Source organism: Pituophis catenifer, unplaced genomic scaffold (genome assembly GCF_029215685.1).
Source record: "Pituophis catenifer annectens isolate HBS135680 unplaced genomic scaffold, rPitCat1.0.hap2 SCAF_3, whole genome shotgun sequence".
In the NCBI taxonomy this organism is placed as follows: Eukaryota; Metazoa; Chordata; class Lepidosauria; order Squamata; family Colubridae; genus Pituophis; species Pituophis catenifer.
In genome coordinates this window covers 32,988,507-33,007,853 of record NW_027256883.1, presented here as the reverse complement: position 1 = coordinate 33,007,853, position 19,347 = coordinate 32,988,507, and the positions used below count along the sequence as shown (strand labels likewise).

The window sequence follows — 19,347 nt, the reverse complement described above, 5'->3', positions numbered from 1 at the left end:
GCAAGAAAACAACCAAACTCAGAGAGCACCAAGGAGTCCTTCACTGGCTGTTTCATCAAGGCATGCAGACTGCTTCACTACTGTTATGTCTGCCCACCGGATCTTACAACTACCATGATCCCTTCTGAGGAGGAATTTATTTTAGTCTTCTGCATATGTCTATTGGTGTTATAATACCAAAAATGCTTTTTAATTTAATTCATAATGTTTTAATCTCAGTTACATAACTGAGGAATTTCATACTACTCAGAGTCAGCTAACTGAAGTAGCCTATAAGCCCTGAAAACAAATAAAACACATTCCTCAGACTAATTCACACAAACCCCTAAATAGCTTCCAAATCATCTACTGTACTGGGTACTTAAAACCTCTAAAAATTTCTTTGCATCACTGCAATTCAGGTACAAAGCCTATATTTTTTTAACAAACAGTCTTTATTACTCTACTTTTAAGATTTTGTATTTCTTTTATATGTGCGCATACATCTTTTTTATACACACTCTCCTATTTTACACAGACACACATTTAACATCTAAATTTCTTCATTTCATTTAGAAAAAAATCAAGAGGAGTCTGGTAGCATCTTTCTAATTAGCAAATTTTATTAAAGGGCTAAAATAAATGTATGATATTTTTTTTTTTGCTCTGAGTGGGGCATTATGCTTGATGAGCAACATGACCCCTTTCAGTGATATGTCATTATAAATCACTAAGAGATTTCACACCTCTAAGTGTTTAATGGTGAAATATCAAGGCTTCAAATCGCTCACGTCTTTTTAGCAGTGAGTAGATGAGTGAGTGAGAATATCATTTCCAAAAATGCCACCGTGTTTGCTTTTACACCAACTTCATAGGAGACAACCAATACAAATTCTGAGAAATGAGTCTCTATGCATACTACAGAAAGTGCCTCCATCGGAGAACACACAGAATGTCTTCAGTAGCAACATACATATAATGTATGTTTAGCATATTTTCACAATCTTTTGTGAATGCCCCAACGCAAGTATGTATAATCCTCGATTTACAACTGGTCACTTAGTGATCTTTTGAAGTTCTGACAGAACCCTCCCTTCCAAGACTTACGACTCGATTTCAAAGTTCTAACCTCTCCCTCTGTGGTCACATGACTGCATTTTGCATGATCGGCAACCGGCCCATATTTATGGCTGTTTGCAGTGACTCGTTGTCACATGACTGCAATTTATGATAGTTTTCCAGAAAAAGGTTTTCCATTTATCACACTGTTGCACCTAATTAGATTCCGATATTATATTTTATTCTAATAAACCATGGCTTTAAAAATGAGCTGTCTGCTCACATTGCCCATTCTTCATATGCCCAGTTTAGATATTTTTAAAAAAGTATTCTACTTTACCCAAACAGGAAAGCCATAGGAAACCAAAATCAGATCAGGGGAATTCTGACTTTATATGATATATTAAATTATGCAATTGAAATGGGCCTTGAACTAGTAGCTTTTCCCAATTCCTTGTTCTATTTCTGCACCAGAATGCAGAATGAAGGGTCTGTAATTGAGACATCTGGAGAACAACTTGAACAACATGAGTCTAGGGAGTTTCCCTGCCTGCGATGCATGTAGAAGGCCATTGCTTAATATGCTTAACTACAGCTATTTTTATTAATGATTTCCCATTATTTATTCCTCACATAATGTAAGAGAAGATTGGACTAAAAATTACAACAGTTATTTATTCCTGTTTGACATAGACCAGATGCACTAAAGGTTGCCCAATAAATCTGTATCTCCTATAGCAGGGGTGTCAAACTGGATTTCTTCAAGGGTTGGATCAACATTGTAGTTCTTCTTCGCAGACCAGTGGGGTGGGGGAGAGACAGGACGGATGCCTCCTGCAGCACTTTGCCGGCCAAAACTGTTAAGTTTTCAACTTGTAGCCATTTATTTAATGACTGTTCAAAGTTACAACGGTATTGAAAAAAAGTGACTTATGACCAATTCACACATTTACGACTGTTGTAGCATCTCCACAGTCACAGGATCAAACTTCGGATGCTTTGCAACAAGCATGTATATGCAATGATTTGCAGCATCCCAAGGTCCTGCGACTGTCATTTGCAACCTTCCTAGGGAGTTTCTGAAAAGCAATGTCAATGGGTGAAAAATATTCACTTAATGACTGTATGATTCATTAAACAATTGTAACAATTTTCTTAACAACCATGGGAAAAAGGTTGTAAAACAGGACATGATTCACTTAACAACTGCCTTGCTTAGCAATAGAAATGTTGGGCTCAATTGTGGTAATAAATCAAGAATGACCTGAATCTGAATTATTTAATGCTGAAACAACAGAAAGAAAAACACAAAATAAACTCAGAATTTTATCAATTTTCTTTCCTTTTCTACTTTTTAAATTTCTATACCTTGTAGGAGGCACATCAATGTTTGAAGATACAACTTTGCGCTTCTGTTCAAGAAGACAGATAGAACGAGTATTTTCTTTTTCATGATCATGAATTCTGCCAAATTTTTTGGTGTCTGCTGTTTTTGAATCTTCTTCCTTCATAGCCAACACAAAAAATTGCTGATCTGAATGTTTTTGATTTAGATCACTTTTTAGGTCTTCCTTTTGAAATGCTGCAAAGGTCATTTCACGCTTTATGCTGGTTACCTGAAAAATAAAATACATACATTATTAGATTTCTCACAATTCATTTTAAAAGAGTGAGCAGACTGGGTTTTAGCCCTGACCTGGGGAACTGGATATGTGATTGACTTTGTTGATGGTTATTTTGTGATGCTCAGTTTCTCTGTGTTTTTATTTTATATTATGTATTTTATTTGTTTTATTTACAGTACTGTAACCTGCCTAGAGTCACATATGTGAGATGGGTGGTCACATAAAGCAAATAAATAAATGTTATTGCAAATTTGGGGAAATTTTTTTTACTGTACTTACAAAATTAGGGTGTGTAATAGATCTTTCTTGTAAAAATCAACGCTGTTGGCCAAAGCTGTGGCCAGCATATTTTGATACCAGAACAGTACTTGCTATAGTAAAAATATTTCCGTAATGAAGCTTGAACAGGATACCTTGCCACTAAAAACAACTTTTTAGCAAAGAAAGAAACTGTCTAATTTTCTGTTTATATTTCATTTATGATGTAACTATGGAGTCATTAGACAGGTAGGAGAAGCTTCTAAACAATTTTAATCAGCTTTCTATATTTTTGAAAATATTTTTGAAAATATTCAGAAGATATTTTCTTCCGTACTAGACAAAGAAGGCACCGCCTTATCCAAAATGATCCTCCCTGGCCAGTTGGGACATGTAGAGAGGCCCTCATTAAGATCTTTTACTACCTCCACCACCATCACAACTTCCCCTTACACTTGAGATTCAGAGGAATGTGAGTCAGAAGGCAGGATTTTTTGAAGGTAACACAATTTCTGGAAACTGTTGCACTTGAAGATACCATCAGGCCCTCATTCCTAATTTTCAGGAACCTACCCAAAACCTTTCTTATAAAACAAGATAGTGGTTTTCATGCCGAGCTGTAGAGGTTGAGAATTCCATCTTAATTTATTATTTTACTTTTGAACATATATGGAGATTCTCAGTCATCCATGTCCTGGTTGTCCCAAAGGTGCTTTTTCAAGAGGCAACTGGACTTTCTGGGGGTTTTTTGGCTGTCTGCAAGGAGTATAGTAAATCCTTCCATTCCCCATCATCCAGTCAGAGCTGAAGAAGCTTCTTGGATGAGAAGTGAAACATTTCAAAGAAAAACCAGAAAGTCCAGTTGCCTCTTGAAAAATCATCTTTGGGTTTACTTTTGAATGTTATTATGCACAGTATTTCAAGAGAAGTACATTGTTATATACGATTCAGTCCCATAGGATTGGTGCTTATATAATTTTTTGAAAGCAAGCAAATAAATAAAGCTCATAGGAGATTTTGCTAATCTGAAACAAATGAACGCTAATACTGAGTTTTCTTCATGTCTAATTAAAAGTTCAAACATCCCTTTTCTCAGGTTATTTTACCACATGGGATTCTGCTTGTGCTCTGAGATCACCAGTCCAGGCGGCAAACAAATTTAATCAACAATGATTATGTAGATCTGGTTTATTTGAAAGTGAATATGTTCACTGATAAGTCTCTTTTTTCTTTCTTTCCCAAAATTTCTTTTAAAATTGGACTTCATGTTAACTATTTTTTATTTTATTTTTTTATTTTTATTAGTCCAATTTATATGCCGCCCTTCTCCATAGACGCAGGGTGGCTTACAATGCATTATAGCAATAGCCTGCATACTTTTATGTATATACCTGCTTATTAGGACTTTCGGCCGCCCCCTAAGCGGAGGCTTATTGCCCCCACAATCCGGGTCCTCAATTTACCTACCTCTAAAGAATGGAAGGCTGAGTCAACCTTGAGCCTGGTGAGATTTGAACTCGCACTAATTGCAGGCAGCTGGCAGCTAAGTGCTAGCACTTAACAGCACTTAGTCCACTGCACCACCGAGGCTCTATATACTGGTATTTATAACTAAAACTTTCTCATCATGAAAAACTGCATGTACTTCAGTTTTGTGAGTTTAGGAGCTTGGGGATAATTTGTCAATTTCTTTGCCTTCCAGATTTTGGGCAACTGACTTGAAAGTACTGTATCTTCTTTTAAGTATTTGTTTGCAGAGCTGGACTGAAGGGAAAGTTCATAGTGCTTTACATTCTCCAAACAGCAGAATAATGTACTAGATAATTGAAGTTACAATCAGGTTTAGATTCATTTTTGAAGATCTGGTAGTTAAAAGAAGGGTACGCAATACAGAAAGATGCATTAATTTCTATATGATAAAACACTATAGAAGTCCCTATATGCACATCTAAAGATTACAAGCAAAAACTATTTAAAAATATTTTAAAAATCCAGCAGCTGTTTCATAAATAAAACTAGAACAATTATTTAAGAATATAAATGATTTCCAAGCTTTTTATCTTTTTATATACAGCCAGATGACACAAGACTAATAAAACATATTTCTCCTATATTGTAAAGCAAAAGGCTCATAATATTAAATAAACTCTATTTTCAGAAGTAAAACTTTCACTGAATAATCATGAACATGTTTGAAGGAAAAATGGCAGAAGAGAAGTTGTTTGACAGAGAAGCTGATTTTCAACTACTTAGCTCTGCAGAAACTTGATGCTAATTCTGAGACAATTCACTAAATCTGGGTAACTAGATAATGATTTAACACAGCTTTGTATAAGATGTCTTCCTAATGGTGGTTAGCTAGCTGTGTCTATCTTTCAGAAAGCATAATATTTATTTTTATACATAATCAGGGATCCATTTTTTTGGGACATGCAAAATACCACAAAAAGAAATTAATCAGTGTTTGGATAGCAGCACAATTAATTGGTTAAAGACAGTTGCCCGCTTAAGTACTTCAATCAGCTACTATTTCATGATACATTAACCTAGCTGTTACATGATATGCTGAATTATAAACTAACCTTATGCAATAGGTTATATCTAGGCTAAAAAAAGTTAGTCAATTTGTCGTCTAGTGCGCTGTGCTAATGTACCCACCACAGCGCTGTATATGTTCAAAAGCCTTGTGAAATCCATTATGTTTCCCAAACCAAATTTATTTCATATGCTCACCATATTTGAAAATAAGTTAACATTAAAGTATGCTTTTGAATTATGTAAATCACTTAATAAATATTTTCAAAACCATGTTTTCAGAAATTCTGCTTCAAATATCAATATTATCAGGGCTTGTTCCAGATCTGAAGGCTTATCTATGTAATACTATAGTCCTCTACTTACAGCCATTCATTTAGTGACTGACTGTTCAAAGTTACAAGTTGAGTATTTATATTTTTATTGCGTTTTGTTTGTATTGTGAATAGGTTTTATTTAATTTTATCCTCTTAATGTTGTAAGCTGCCCAGATTTACCATGTGTAAAGATGGGCAGGCAATACATTTGATAAATAAAATCTATATTGTTAATGTATTGAAATAACTTAAGGCAGATGCATCAAGTCGACGGTGATGGGATATAGCAGCAACTTCTCCTCTCATGGTTTCCTTTTAACTCATATTACCTATCCTGTCTTGGGTGACTTGAATTCATTCAACTGGCACAAATAATTTCTCATGAATTAATTCAACACAATGTAGTCCAGCTGTTATTTATCCCTGCCCTCTTAGCTTTTTCCTAACTTTTCCTACCTTTTTAGGAAAGTTGCCTGAAATAAGGCAATCATAAACAACTTCTATATTGTTGTCAAAAAAACCTACACAGATCTGCAAAGAAAGCACCATGAGTAGAGCCTGATTTCCAACAGGTTTTATTTATTTTTTGAATGGAAATATAATGCCCTTTTAAAGCCAGATTTGTACATATTTAGGATCCGGGCCAAGATTTGTGGATTGCAGGATGGGAGGAGGATCATTTACTATCGTCCTTAAGCAGCAATGTCACTTGGGATTATGCTGCTACTTTTTATAATGCAGATGCACATATTTTGCTACATGCTGGGATAGTGCACTCAATTTCTTATTCACATTAAGAGGGTTACAGTCAAGAGATATTAGATGACAAAAAAACAAGTCAGCTTGATTTGGGCTAAAATAGTTCAGTGCAGGTTTTTTTTCCCTCCAAACTTGGCAATTTTGTTGTGTTGATTTCAACTCCTACTGGCTGGGAAGTTTCTGAAACTTGAAGTCCACATGTCTTAAAGTTATATTATTAGCTCTTGGTCCAAATCTAGTATCATGATTGCAAGAAATGGTTCAACACTAAATATTCTCAGACTTTGCAATTTATGTGTTTTTGCCTTCCTGGTTCAATTCACTACAAGAGAGAGAAATGTTCTGAGACCTGCACACAGCCCTCAGAGGCCCGTCAGAACAGGGGTGCTGTAAACTGGAAGCATAGTTTCTAATCGCTTTGAGAATGGGAACAAAATGAAGTGTTAGTATGAGTTAGGCGCGCCACAGTTAAACATTAAAGAAAATTTCTCAATCCCATCTTCAAATCCTGCCATCCCCATACTTGTGATTTGGGTCCACCCACTCTGTGGCTTCAGGCCTACTCTAGATATTAAACACAGCCATTGTCCTTCAAGAAGTAACCAACCTCAACACACAGATCATTAAACACTACAGGAGACAGATTACAGGAGACAGAATTCACAAGTTAAAGTACTTTTGAGAATTCTTAAAAACACTCACTTTTTGACTGTAAGTCCCAAGCATTCTACCATATACCACTGGAGGAGAGTCATGTTAATTGATGGCACAAAAAAATCAGAAGAACACTGAACAAAGCCAACATGTTTATGCATGTTACTAAAATTTGTTATGATATATGGTAAAATCCCTACCATATGTTACCGTGTTTCCCTGAAAATAAGACCCTATCTTATATTGTTTTGAATCCCGAAATAAGCGCTTAGCCTTATTTTCGGGGAGGTCTTATTATTTTGGGGCACGTGGAGGAAACCAGAGGAAAGGGTGGAGACCAGCTGCGCATGTGTTTAAATATTTTTGGGGAGGCCTTATTTTCAGGGGGGGCTTATTTTAGTGCATGCGTTCAAAAGTCCGATTGGGCTTATTATCAGGGGATGTCTTATATTTTAGGGGAAACAGGGTAGAATGAGAAGTATGATTGAATGCATCTTGAGTAATTTTGCTAGTTTTCAGAACTTTCTATCAAGTTTACAAAATAATTTCAGGTGAAATAATCAATAATGGCAAATAAACTATGCAAAAAAATGTATTGCCTACAACTTCTGATGTGCCTTGAGACCTGAGGTCTTGGTTTCATGGAATTGAAGGTTATGAGTCTTTCTTTATAACCAAGCACCATTCTTCTGTATGTGCGCATGAGTTACAGTGTTTCAGGAAGTAAGTAAATTAAAGGCCAGACATTAAAGAGTATTGTACTCACTGAAAGTGACATATTGTATATACCTAAGCATAATATGTTCAGAAACATGTCAAGATGTACCAGGCTATGAAGGAACAGAAGATTCTTGAATTGATAATCCTGAAATGTTTCTTACATTTCCTGAGGGGGTTTGATAGTGTCAGGTTGGGGCACAACCAGGGAAGTACCATCTTCCATTCCATCAAAGGTACGTTCAGAAAGCTCTCCTGAAATTCCCATGCCTGTTTTGTTATTTGGTCAATGATAAATAGGTTTCTTGATTCATAAGATTTGTGTGACTAAAAGACTGAATGTGCGATTCTTGTACTGCTTAAATAAAGCTTTTAAAATCTGCCTGTAATCTTTTGGTACTACTGGACAATTCACTGACTTTGCTGTTGTGATGCATTAAAAGATTACTAATTCTATGGGAGAGGGCAAATATTTTGTTACATTTGTAACAACAATAAGCACAACTTTAAGATGGAATAGCTGTGTATGCAATATGATGGTTAATAAAACAAATGGGCCAAAATAATAAATCAAATTTAGAACAAAAGCTTAAAGTTTTAAAAGACAAAACTTCTAAACTCTCATTAAATGATGAGCAACTCAAATATCATCACGATGCTCATCATAATGGACAACTCAAATATAGCAGAACCCGCCTTTCTATGCTTCTTTTACTAGTGTTTTGTCACTAGATTTCAACATCACGAAGTATAGTGCCACTATTTTCCAGAGTGCTAAAAACAAAAATACAAAACAAAATTGGCATGCAAAATCTCAATAGGCTTAATATAACTATTTCATTTTTTTCCAGTTATCCTTACCTGAAATGTTCAGAACAGAAGCCCACATTTCAGTGGTGAAATGTAAAATTTGTTACTACCGGTTCTGTGGGCGTGGCTTGGTGGTGGTGGGGTAATGTAACTGGGTGGGCGTGGCCAACTTTTTTTTCTAATGCTTTGAAAAGCCTCTGCCGATCAGGCAACTCAGCTGGGATTGTCAGAGAGGCTTTTTAAAAAATGCTTTGAAAAGCCTCTCTGACGATCAGGCAATTCAGCTGCGATCGTCAGAGACTTTTCAAAGCATTTTTTTTACCACCTCTTCGGCCAAGAGGTTGCAGAAAAAAATGCTTTGAAAAGCCTCTGACGTTCCTAGCTGAGCCGCGCGATCATCAGAGGCTTTTTTTTTTAAAAAAACATTTTTTCGTCAGAAGAGGTTGTAGAAAAAAATGCTTTTAAAAGTTTTTTTTTATAAAGCCTCTGATGATCGGCTCAGCTGGGCATGGGGGGGGGGACAGGGATTTTTGCTACCAGTTCTCTGAACCACCCACCGCCATCGCTATCGGATCGGGCGATCCGGTCTGAACCGGGAGCATTTCACCCCTGCCACATTTGTAAGCTCTGGTCTTAGACTAAATATGGCCATCACCTATTCTACCTTCATAACTGATAACTAACTCAGAAGTAGAGAAAGAACAGAAATGAAATGCCTTCAATTTAATAAATATTTTATCTTTAGTGTCAATGTTTCAAACCAGGCGTGTCCAACTGGTGGCCCATGGGTTGCATATGGCTCTAGACAGTTAGTAATGCAGCTCCACAAGACATAAACTTATAACAATATTTTAACAATATTATGTGATTTATAGACATTAATTATATTATATATATTATATGTGGCCCAAGACAGAAGTGTGGTGGCCTAGAGCTGAAGACACTCGCTTCCCACTCAGAAGGTTGAGAGTTCAATCCTAGGCAGTGACAGATGTTTCTCTGCTGCAAACTCCACATTGGCATCAAGAAGGGCATCTGGCCAGTAAACACTCAGCTCCATTCATTTGCCCCAACTCCACCCCAATAAAAAGGGATTATAGAGTTATAAAAAAAAAAAAATGCAGCCCAAGACAATTCTTTTTCACTCAGGGCAACCCAGGCAAGCCAAAAAGTTGGACACCCATGCTCTAGATTGAATATCTTAGATAAAAAATGAAGTTGTTCTACTTTTCCTTACCATCCAATACAGCATCAAATATGAAGTCTTTGACTCCGCAGGTCGCTTACAGTGCAAAATGATAATAATAAAAGAAATATGCTCTATTGTAACCTATGATGTTTTGCCTCTACGTATTTGCTTTGCTACATAGTCCATAAAAAGAACTAATAATTTTAGCTGACAACTATTTTTTGCCGGGGCTTGAATAGTCAAACCATATTCATTGCCTGTCTGTCTTTGATATTCCACCTTCATCTCTACACAAACTGAGATTTGAGGTTTCAGAATACAGAATTTTGGGAAGAATTCCATAATTTGGGACAAGGGAAATCACACAAAAGAAAGCTACAGCGTTCCAAACAAAGCTTCAGTAAAGCACAAACATAAATATAAATATAACATAAATTGAGAAAAACTGCTGGATTTATTTTCTTATTTATTGTTACACCATATTGGAAGAAATGGCTTATATTGCTAACAGGCTATATAGTGAAGGAAATATTTGAGACAAAACAAAGCATCTATCTAATAAAGGGGATCAATTGCTGGCAGTCAATGAGAATGCAGCTCAGAAGATACAGTTCAGTTGAATGTAGGTGACAATGAAACTTCCAAGCAAAAACATTACAAAGTCAATTTAAGATACAAGACTGGTGGTAAATGACAGTTTTGAAGAATGGACATGAATGAAATTTGTTTGTACGGGTTTAACATACAATGAGTCTTTCAGAAATATTTCATGTAAAATATCACAAGATTTTCCTGAGCTGTTTTACTAGCACCAATAAACTCTTTCTGTAATTGTGGATTATACTTCACAGTGAATCTTTACTAATAGCAATGGAAACTGTAGAAATATTCTATTTTATTAAAACAATAAACAGCTAAGAGACTCTTTTAAAACAAATCAATTTCTGTACATATTTCTTAAAATGTTTCTTCAACACCAACCACTTTTAAATATTCTTTCATTTCTTATGCCTGCCTGAGGATGAAGCAGTTTGAAAGAGAAGAATTATATCAAAAAATCCTCTCACCAGTAAATCTCTACAATATTCATGAAAAGAGCCACAATGTGGTCATCATGCTAGCTATTTATTTATTTATTTATTTATTTATTTATTTATTTATTTATTTATTTTTTACATTTTTATACCGCCCTTCTTCCGAGGGACTCAGGGTGGTGTACAGCCATATAAAAACATGTATATCTATGTATATCTAATTTAAAAAACAGTTTAAAACATATTAAATGATTTGGCCCTATATTAAAAACTAAAACACCCATTAAAATCCATTCTTAAGCCAGCCCAGCCTGTTGAAACAGTAGAGTCTTAAGGGCACGGCGAAAGGTACGTAGCTCAGGGATCATACGAATCTCCGGGGGCAGTTCATTCCAGAGGGCAGGTGCCCCCACAGAGAAGGCTCTCCCCCTGGGGGTCGCCAGTCGACATTGTTTGACTGACGGCACCTGAGGAGTCCCTCTCTGTGCGAGCGTATTGGCCAGTGGGAGGCCGTCGGTGGCAGAAGGCAATATCGTAAGTACCCAGGTCCTAAGCCATTTTCTATGCTAGAAAAAGTGGTATTCTGAGTTTTCATATATTGCTACATTTGGGGCAACTCAACCTAATTTATATTTTATTTTTTACATTGTTAATAATTCTTTATTAAATATATTAATTAAATATGGTCAAAGCATCTGAAAAGGGTTGTATCTAAAAGTAGTACCTAAAATAATTAATCACTGTAACTGTTCTACACAAACTGTTTTTTATATTGTATTTGTGTTATATATATGCATACAAAATGAGGAAGACATCTACATATCTATTACGATATGTACTTTCAGAACTAACAGTTCTGGGAAAATATCAAATAAGTATCTGAAAACTAGTTACAGCCCTCAGCTAACTTTGGTTGCTTCATAAAATAATTAAGGAAAGTGACACCTGGTTAGTGCTTGGCAGGGACATCATAGGAAATATCTAAACTATAGTCTAGGCTGGGAAATAAAAATCAAAAGCAGTGGCAATATATCCCTTCCATATTTCAGAAGGAGAACCACATAGACATGATCACATGATCAACCGAGGGTTAAGCTCAACTCAAGAGAGACTTATTTGTAAGTAAAACTGTCCCCTCTCTGCAATGTTGTGTATCAGGAAAGACTTTCAAAGCAATTTACTACCCAAAATAATCACATTCAACAACACTGATCTTCAGTGATATGCCCAATCTAGTCCCTAATTGCTCCCATTTTTCTATTATGATAAATGGTGAATGGTATCAGTGGTGGGTTTCACTTACTGATTCGCTCGCGCATGCACACTTGCTTCACTCGCGCATGCGCACTTGCTTCGCTTACTTGCGTGCCTCTTCAGAGGGTATTTGATGACATCCAGGCGGGTGGGTGGAGCCTCCCGCCGCGCTACAACTGGTTTGCCTGAACCAGGGCGAACTGGTAGCAACCCACCACTGAATGGTATTCCACCATCTATCAAACAGTATATAGTTTGGTATATAGCCATGATGGCGAACCTATGGCATGCGTGCCAGAGGTGACACACAGAGCCCGCTCTGCTGACATGTGCGCCGTCACCCCAGGTCAGATCTCTGTGGCATTTCTTTCGTGGGCTTCTGTTTCCCTGCAAACGAAGAAACAGAAGCTCCGCGCTGCTGGTGTTGGGATGCCCTGCCTCCCACCCGCCAATTGATCTTTGGGTCTCTGCTGCACATGCCCACATTGGCGCATGCACGCATGCATGTTGGTGCATGTGCGTATTCGCATGCATGCGCACACACCTTTTGGGCATGCGCGTTTAGGTACTCAGTGTCTAAAGGGTTCACCATCACTGGTATATAGACTTACAATTCATTTAGTGATCATTTGAAGTCACAATGGCACTGAAAAAAGTGACTTATGGCCTTTTTTCACACTTATGACAGTTGCAGCATCCTTATAGCCATGTGAACAAAATTCAAATGCTTGGCAGTTTACTCATATTATGAAGGTTGCAGTGTCCTGGGGTCATGTGATCACCTTTTGTTGCAAGCATAGTCAATGGGGAAGGCAGATTCACTTAACAATCATGTTACCATACTAGCTTAAACATTGCAGTGATTCAACAACTGTGGCAAGAAAGGTTGTTAAAGTGGGGCAAAATTCACTTAACAAATGTTTCGCTTAGCAACAGAGGTTTGGGGCTCAATTGTAGTCATAAGTCGAGAACTACTTGCATTTCTTTTCAGGTTACTTGAAACTAAGATTTAGTTCCTAAATGTAAGATAGCGGTAAAAATTACTACTATAAACTAGTGGCAAAGGATGTAATGGAGCCTTTGTAGTACAGTGGTCTAAAGCACCCTGTTATTAAGACCAGCTGTCTGCAATTACTGCAGGTTCAAATCTCGCCAGGCTCAAGGTTGACTCAGCCTTCCATCCTTTCTAAGGTAGGTAAATTGAGGACCCAGTTGTGGGGGCAATAAGCTGACTTTGTATAAATATACAAAAAGGATGAAGGCTATTGCTTAGCGCATTGTAAGCCGCCCTGAGTCTCCGGAGAAGGGCGGCATATAAATCAAATTAAAAAAAAAAAAATAGGAACTTGCTTTTATTTCTATAATTGTATATTTTTCTACTAAGTAAGTAGTACTATTTATTGTACCTTTCCTTTTCTTTAACCAGAATAATTTCTAAAAAACAATTTTGCTATAGAACATGGTTTTTGTACATCAGAAAAACCCCAGGAACTTCTGCAAGGGGTAATGAAGGAGTAAAACTGAAGGGGTAAAAAGCCAAGATAGTGTTGTAATTGTGCAGCTGAAGCCCTATCACTTTGTGTATGTTTATTAATTCATAAACAAAAGGGGTGGAGTTTCAGTCATGCAGTTGTGATTACCATTCAAACTTTTTTGATCTCTCCATGAATGCCTTTGGAAAGCATCATGGAGATAAAATCTTTCTATTCCCCCCCACCCCCCACCCCCCACCCCCCGCTTTTCCATAGATTTTTTAAATTTTTACTAGTTCTAATTCAGATGTCAGAAAATAGTATCTGAACTAGTCCAATCACCAGAAGTTAAAAATATACACACACATACACCGAGTTCTTTTGCTAACAAATATCTTCTTCAGCTTTCTCTAAGTAGTCTAGTTGTTTACTCAGAATACCCACTTTATTTTTTTTAATGTCCTAAATGTATATAAATATATTGAGGAAATTCTGCTGTAAGCAGTTTAGGACAAATCAGCATTTCCACTGGATACTAAGTTTACTGAACTACTTCCTTTCTTGCACCATGAAAATCTGACCCTTTTCTATATGCTACATAGTTTAGCACAAAAATGTTTTTGTACACAAAAACTTTGTTACTTCTTGTTTTGGTCAAGATTATTCTTGATGACAGCAAAAAGTTTTGGCTCCACAAGCAACTACTATGTGTCAGGAAGTATTTAGCAACTTGCATAAAAATATGGCATATTCACTACCAATATAATTCTTTGAGAAAAGTCTGTGAAGAAGCCAAATACAGGTTGTGTTTTTTCTCAACTTGTCCCTTTACAGTTTTAATAACATGGCTATGCTTAGTCTTAGACTGCTCTTTTAAGACAGGAGCTTAATTTCACACACTTTGCTAAAAAGCACTGCACATCAAAACAACTAGACACAAGAACAGTTTTTTCCCCGAACACCATCACTCTGCTAAACAAATAATTCCCTCAATACCGTCAAACTATTCACTAAGTCTGCATTACTATTACTACTAATCTTCTCATCGTTCCTATCACCATCTCCTCCCACTTATGACTGCATGACTGTAACTTTGTTGCTTGTATCCTTACGATTTATATTGATTGTTTCTTAGTATAATTTGATTGCTTATTTGTACCCTATGTCCAATCATACCTGGTCAATAAATAATTCTGTTCTGTTCTGTTCTGTTCTATTCTATTCTGTTCTATTCTATTCTATTCTATTCTATTCTATTCTAAATCATTATTGGTTATAATATTAGCTTCTCATAGTTTAGAGGAAAAACAACAAAGACCCTTAGTTTACTACTCACAATGGAGGCCAAAAACAAACAAGGCATATTTTCTTAAATGCCATATATAAACTTATTACGCATCAAAAAATTCGTAATAGTAAGTAAAAAAAAAAAATCACATAATGAGCAATCATATATAGCCATCTACCAAACTTGTAACAATAGGCCATCTTTCTACTTTTAATTAAGTTGACCTATTTTTGCAAAACTCACTGACATTGAATTTTCTAATTTTTGCTAATTTAAAGATATGAGCGAACAGATTTAATACATTAATCAAAACCCTGTAAAATGCCAGCAAGATATATTATATATTCCAATTTTTCTTTTACAATAAAATTCAAATCGCTATAACATGTGTTGAAGGATGTTTTGTCTCAAAATTACACAACAAAATGCAAGAAAACAAAAAAGTAAATTAAAAAAAATATTCAGCAGGGTTACCTACTACTGAAAGCTTTTTTTTCCCTTAAGCATATTTCTAAACAGCAAAATGTTAACTAGTGTTAACTAGCAGTGAAAGATGTTTTCCGAATAAAAACTCATTCTGGAAAACTATTGCTATAATTAAGCATACTACTTTAGTTCATTATCTGAACAGAACCTCAAGGTTATGGTTTTAAAAGCCAAAAATCAGAATCTTCAATTTAACTGAGCTTTGGATCAATAAGATCAAGAGATAACCTTTTGTCTGTCAGAGTTATTTGGGGCCAAATTTAATCCATGATGCTGACTCAAGAGTCATGCTTGCTACTTCAAAATACTTTATACATTTATCCTTATTAATATTTTAAATTATAAAATATGTAACTATGCTTTAGCCGATCTTTCTGCATCTAATTATAGTGAAGATTTTAAAATGCTCCGTGGAAATTCTTAGTATTGATCCAGCTAGAAAATCACAGGTTTGCTGCAGAAATTGCACAGATTTGTTTCTCTGATGGACACACTCACACACCAACTTTCGTGCAATAACCAAGCTTTAATTGCTTTTGCTTTTCTAATATATCTTTTATTTTAATGCCATAGAATATATTAGATGTTCTTTGCATCTACCCAAAATGTAACCTGTATTTATTTGAGAGTAAGATTTATTGAACTTACTGTTACCTTTTGGGTGCTGTAATACACAAACTACTCCTAAGCATGTATTAGAACTACAGCGTTTAAATACAGTTGGTTTTCCTGCACTACAGCAGTTCTACCGGCTGATGTCATTTTTACCTTCTTCCCTTTTTGGCATTCCCCTTGGCCTTTTAAAGCTTTACTATTGTTTCTGTAACATACGCTTTAGCTGCATGCATTTCAAAGCTGTGTGTGCCCACATCCCGGCTATTTTTTTTATCATTCTCTCCAATGGTCATTCCAATCTTGCCCTCTTCCATCAGCCAGCCTTTTTAATTCCATTAAAATTGTTAATTCTGGACACCCATTTTGGTCTAATCATAGCAATCATCCGGTGGATAAATTATCTGATCAGGCACAACAGACTTTGTTAAAAGGGTTGATTTTTTTAAAATACTGTAAACAACAGCCATCTTTATTTGCACTACACGAGTTAACTGTCTGAGTTGGGGAACAAAACAGGCAAATGCCAACCTTGCAGGACTGTTAAGCCAGCCTGTCATTCTATCCTCTTTCCTTGTTTAAATTCGACTGACCATGCGTTTTAGAAATATAAAAATTAAAAATGGGAACACCTTGCCCCCGCCTTGCAGAACATCATTTCTTCTCAAAATAAGATAAATACTGAATATGAAGCCTATTGTTATACAACCTGACTCGCACAGAAATCCCTTCTCCGGACCTAGACATTTTAGCTGAATGAAAATCAGCGAAGGATACAACTGCCCCCGACCACCAGGACAGGATCAAGCAGCTCTGCTCTTCTGTTACAAAAGAGGGGTGGAAACGGCTCCTAAATCTTCCGCGCAGCAAAGACACTCTAGGTATGCTCAGACGCCTCCTGCTCTTTGCACGCTCTCCTCCCCTTTTCTAACCCTGACTGCAACTTGGAGCTGACTTAACCCTGCCTTCAACTTCCAAGCGGCTGCCCGAGGAAGGACCCCGCTGTCATCAATAAGGAAGGTTCCCCCCCTACCCCACCCCAATAACCTGCCGCACTGACCCACCCAGCCCCCGAGCCCCTCACCCGCCTCCCACAACCGAGCCAGGCGGAGCCTCTGACGGCGGGGACGCTTTTCTCGCGACGGCGACGCACCTTCAGGCTTACCCGGGCGGCCGCGTGGCCCTTGCCCGACCCGGCCAACTCCTCCGCCTCGTCGGCGTCGTCGTCCTCCTCGACGTCCACCACCACGTCCTCCTCTTCGTCTTCCTCCTCGAGGGCGGCAGCCGAGCCCTCTCGCCGAGGCGGCCTCCAGGAGTTCTCGGTCTTGGCTATGCCGCGGCCGCCCGATTCCGGGAAAGGCTGCGCGGCCGAGGGCGGCCCCGCCGTGTTCAAGCGCCGGTTGCCCAGACTGGAGCGTTTGGCCAGACGCCGCGCTTGCATGGCCGCGCCCAGCACCGCTCAGCGCGCCGCACCGAGGAGGAGTGGGCTCGGTTCGGCTCGCTGGGCGGTGGGCAAGGCTGAGCGAGGGGGCGGGAGCGGCGGCGGCGGCGGCTATTGCCGCTACAGCCAAGGCACTCGCGGCAAGGCAGCAGAGGTGGTGCAGCCGCCGCCGCCGCTTACAGCGGATGCGCTGGGCTGGGCAGGAAGGCCGGGCGCGCCGTTGCAGCCATCGGGCGCTTTGGCCCGGCGGGGACTTAGGGACCTTGCTGGGATAGCTCCCCTCTGCAGGTCAGCGCCGCTTCCCAGATGTTGGCGAAAGGGCGGGCGAGCTGGGTGGACGGACAGAGCGGGGTCTTTTGCTAGCCTTTCCCTGCGGCTCGCTAGTCCTCAGCCCCAAAACCCGGACTGGAGTCGACTGCCTCTGAAATGCTAAACGGCGGCAGTTTCGCCTGCCCGCCGCCGCTCTAGTTAACCCGCGTAGGTTCAGGGACTGCTGGGCTGGGAGCGCCGGCTACGGCCTTCCTCGCCTCTCCAGTGCCCTGAAGCGCCCAAGCAACAAGTGGTGACAACAATACAACGTGCTGTGGAATAAGAGGCGCGGATTACAAAGGCAGGTTTGGGCTGAGGCGGGAGAGGTCTTCCGTAATTGCGGAGAAAGCCACTTGCGGGCACCGTTCATATTAGGGTAGGGATGAGAGTTGCTAGGACAGATTGGTGGAGACCAGGCAGGCATCGCACTGATCGAGTAACGACTTCTTAGGTTCTTCTTTTAGCGCTATTTAAGACACGCCAAGACATTCCGATGCCTTGCAGTCTTGTTCCCATTAAACTTTTTTTGGTTTTGGCGCGCTGGGGGCAATGGTGGTGCCTTCGAGTCAGTGTTGACTTCTGGCATCTTCCTGCAGAAGTCCCTGTAGCTTTCTTGGCAGCATTTCAGAAGTGATTTGCCATTGCCGGCTTCCTAAGATTGAGAGAGTGATTGGCCTTAGGTAAACAGCTGGCTTTGTACCTGAAGCAGGACAGTCTGTTTCTAATGTGATGCCTTAACCATTCTTAATGGGCTGAAATCAGTGCCTGTATTGCTTAGGGCTAGTGTTTTTTGTTTTTTAATTTGATACTTGACCTTTTGACTCATTTCAATATCATATGTGCCTCTGGTGACACTCTTGCCCTGTGTATAAAAATGATTATATTAGTCAGTTGAATAAAATAATAATTTATCCTATTGCCCAACCATTAAATATGAAACATTTGCAATAGAATAATCATGACTCTGACGTTCTTCCCCAAAGAAAAGTGCTTAGCAATTGAAGCCACACAACAAACAACACAATAAACTCTACCAAACAACACAATAAACTCTACCTTTCAGACTTACATCATTACGATAAAGGAATTTTCACCTCTTGTCGTGGTTAATGGGATGGAGAATCCTTTATTTGTTTTTAAATCTCAAGAAGAAAATGTGAAAAAACAGTTTCCCATTGCTATACAATCCTACATACATCATGCCTATGTATTCATTTTGAAGTGTTGCTTTGTTAAGTATTTTTATATCAAAGCCAAATTTATCCCGATACAAGCGAGTGTACAAGCCTGTGCTCTGTTGCCACTTTTATCCCAAATGTTTGTCAAATAGACAATGACCAGGTGCTATATTTTATACCAGTAGAATCTTGTAGAATCTATATTTTATATCAGTATAAAAGTTTAAAAGTTCGCAGATAGGAAAAGCTGTTATTCCTATTATAACATGATCATAGTTGCAGAATTGACTATAGAATCCAAACCATTTTAAAAGTCATTCTAGAGCGCCTATAATAGAGGATTTCCTGGAGGCAAGCTACATTGACATCCT

General features: G+C 38.3%; 1 protein-coding gene across 1 annotated transcript in view; it reads right to left on the bottom strand.

The window, feature by feature from the left end:
- Window positions 1-17,490, bottom strand: part of ZNF704 (zinc finger protein 704) — a 49,279-nt gene extending 31,789 nt beyond the window's left edge. The window contains exons 1-2 of the mRNA XM_070942177.1: window positions 17,214-17,490; window positions 2,407-2,654 (exon numbers count right to left, since the gene is read on the bottom strand). Coding sequence (XP_070798278.1) covers window positions 2,407-2,654; window positions 17,214-17,489 — 524 coding nt within the window. The 5' untranslated portion in view covers window position 17,490. The remainder of the gene's footprint in view (window positions 1-2,406; window positions 2,655-17,213) is intronic.
- Between the last annotated feature and the right edge of the window lie 1,857 nt (window positions 17,491-19,347).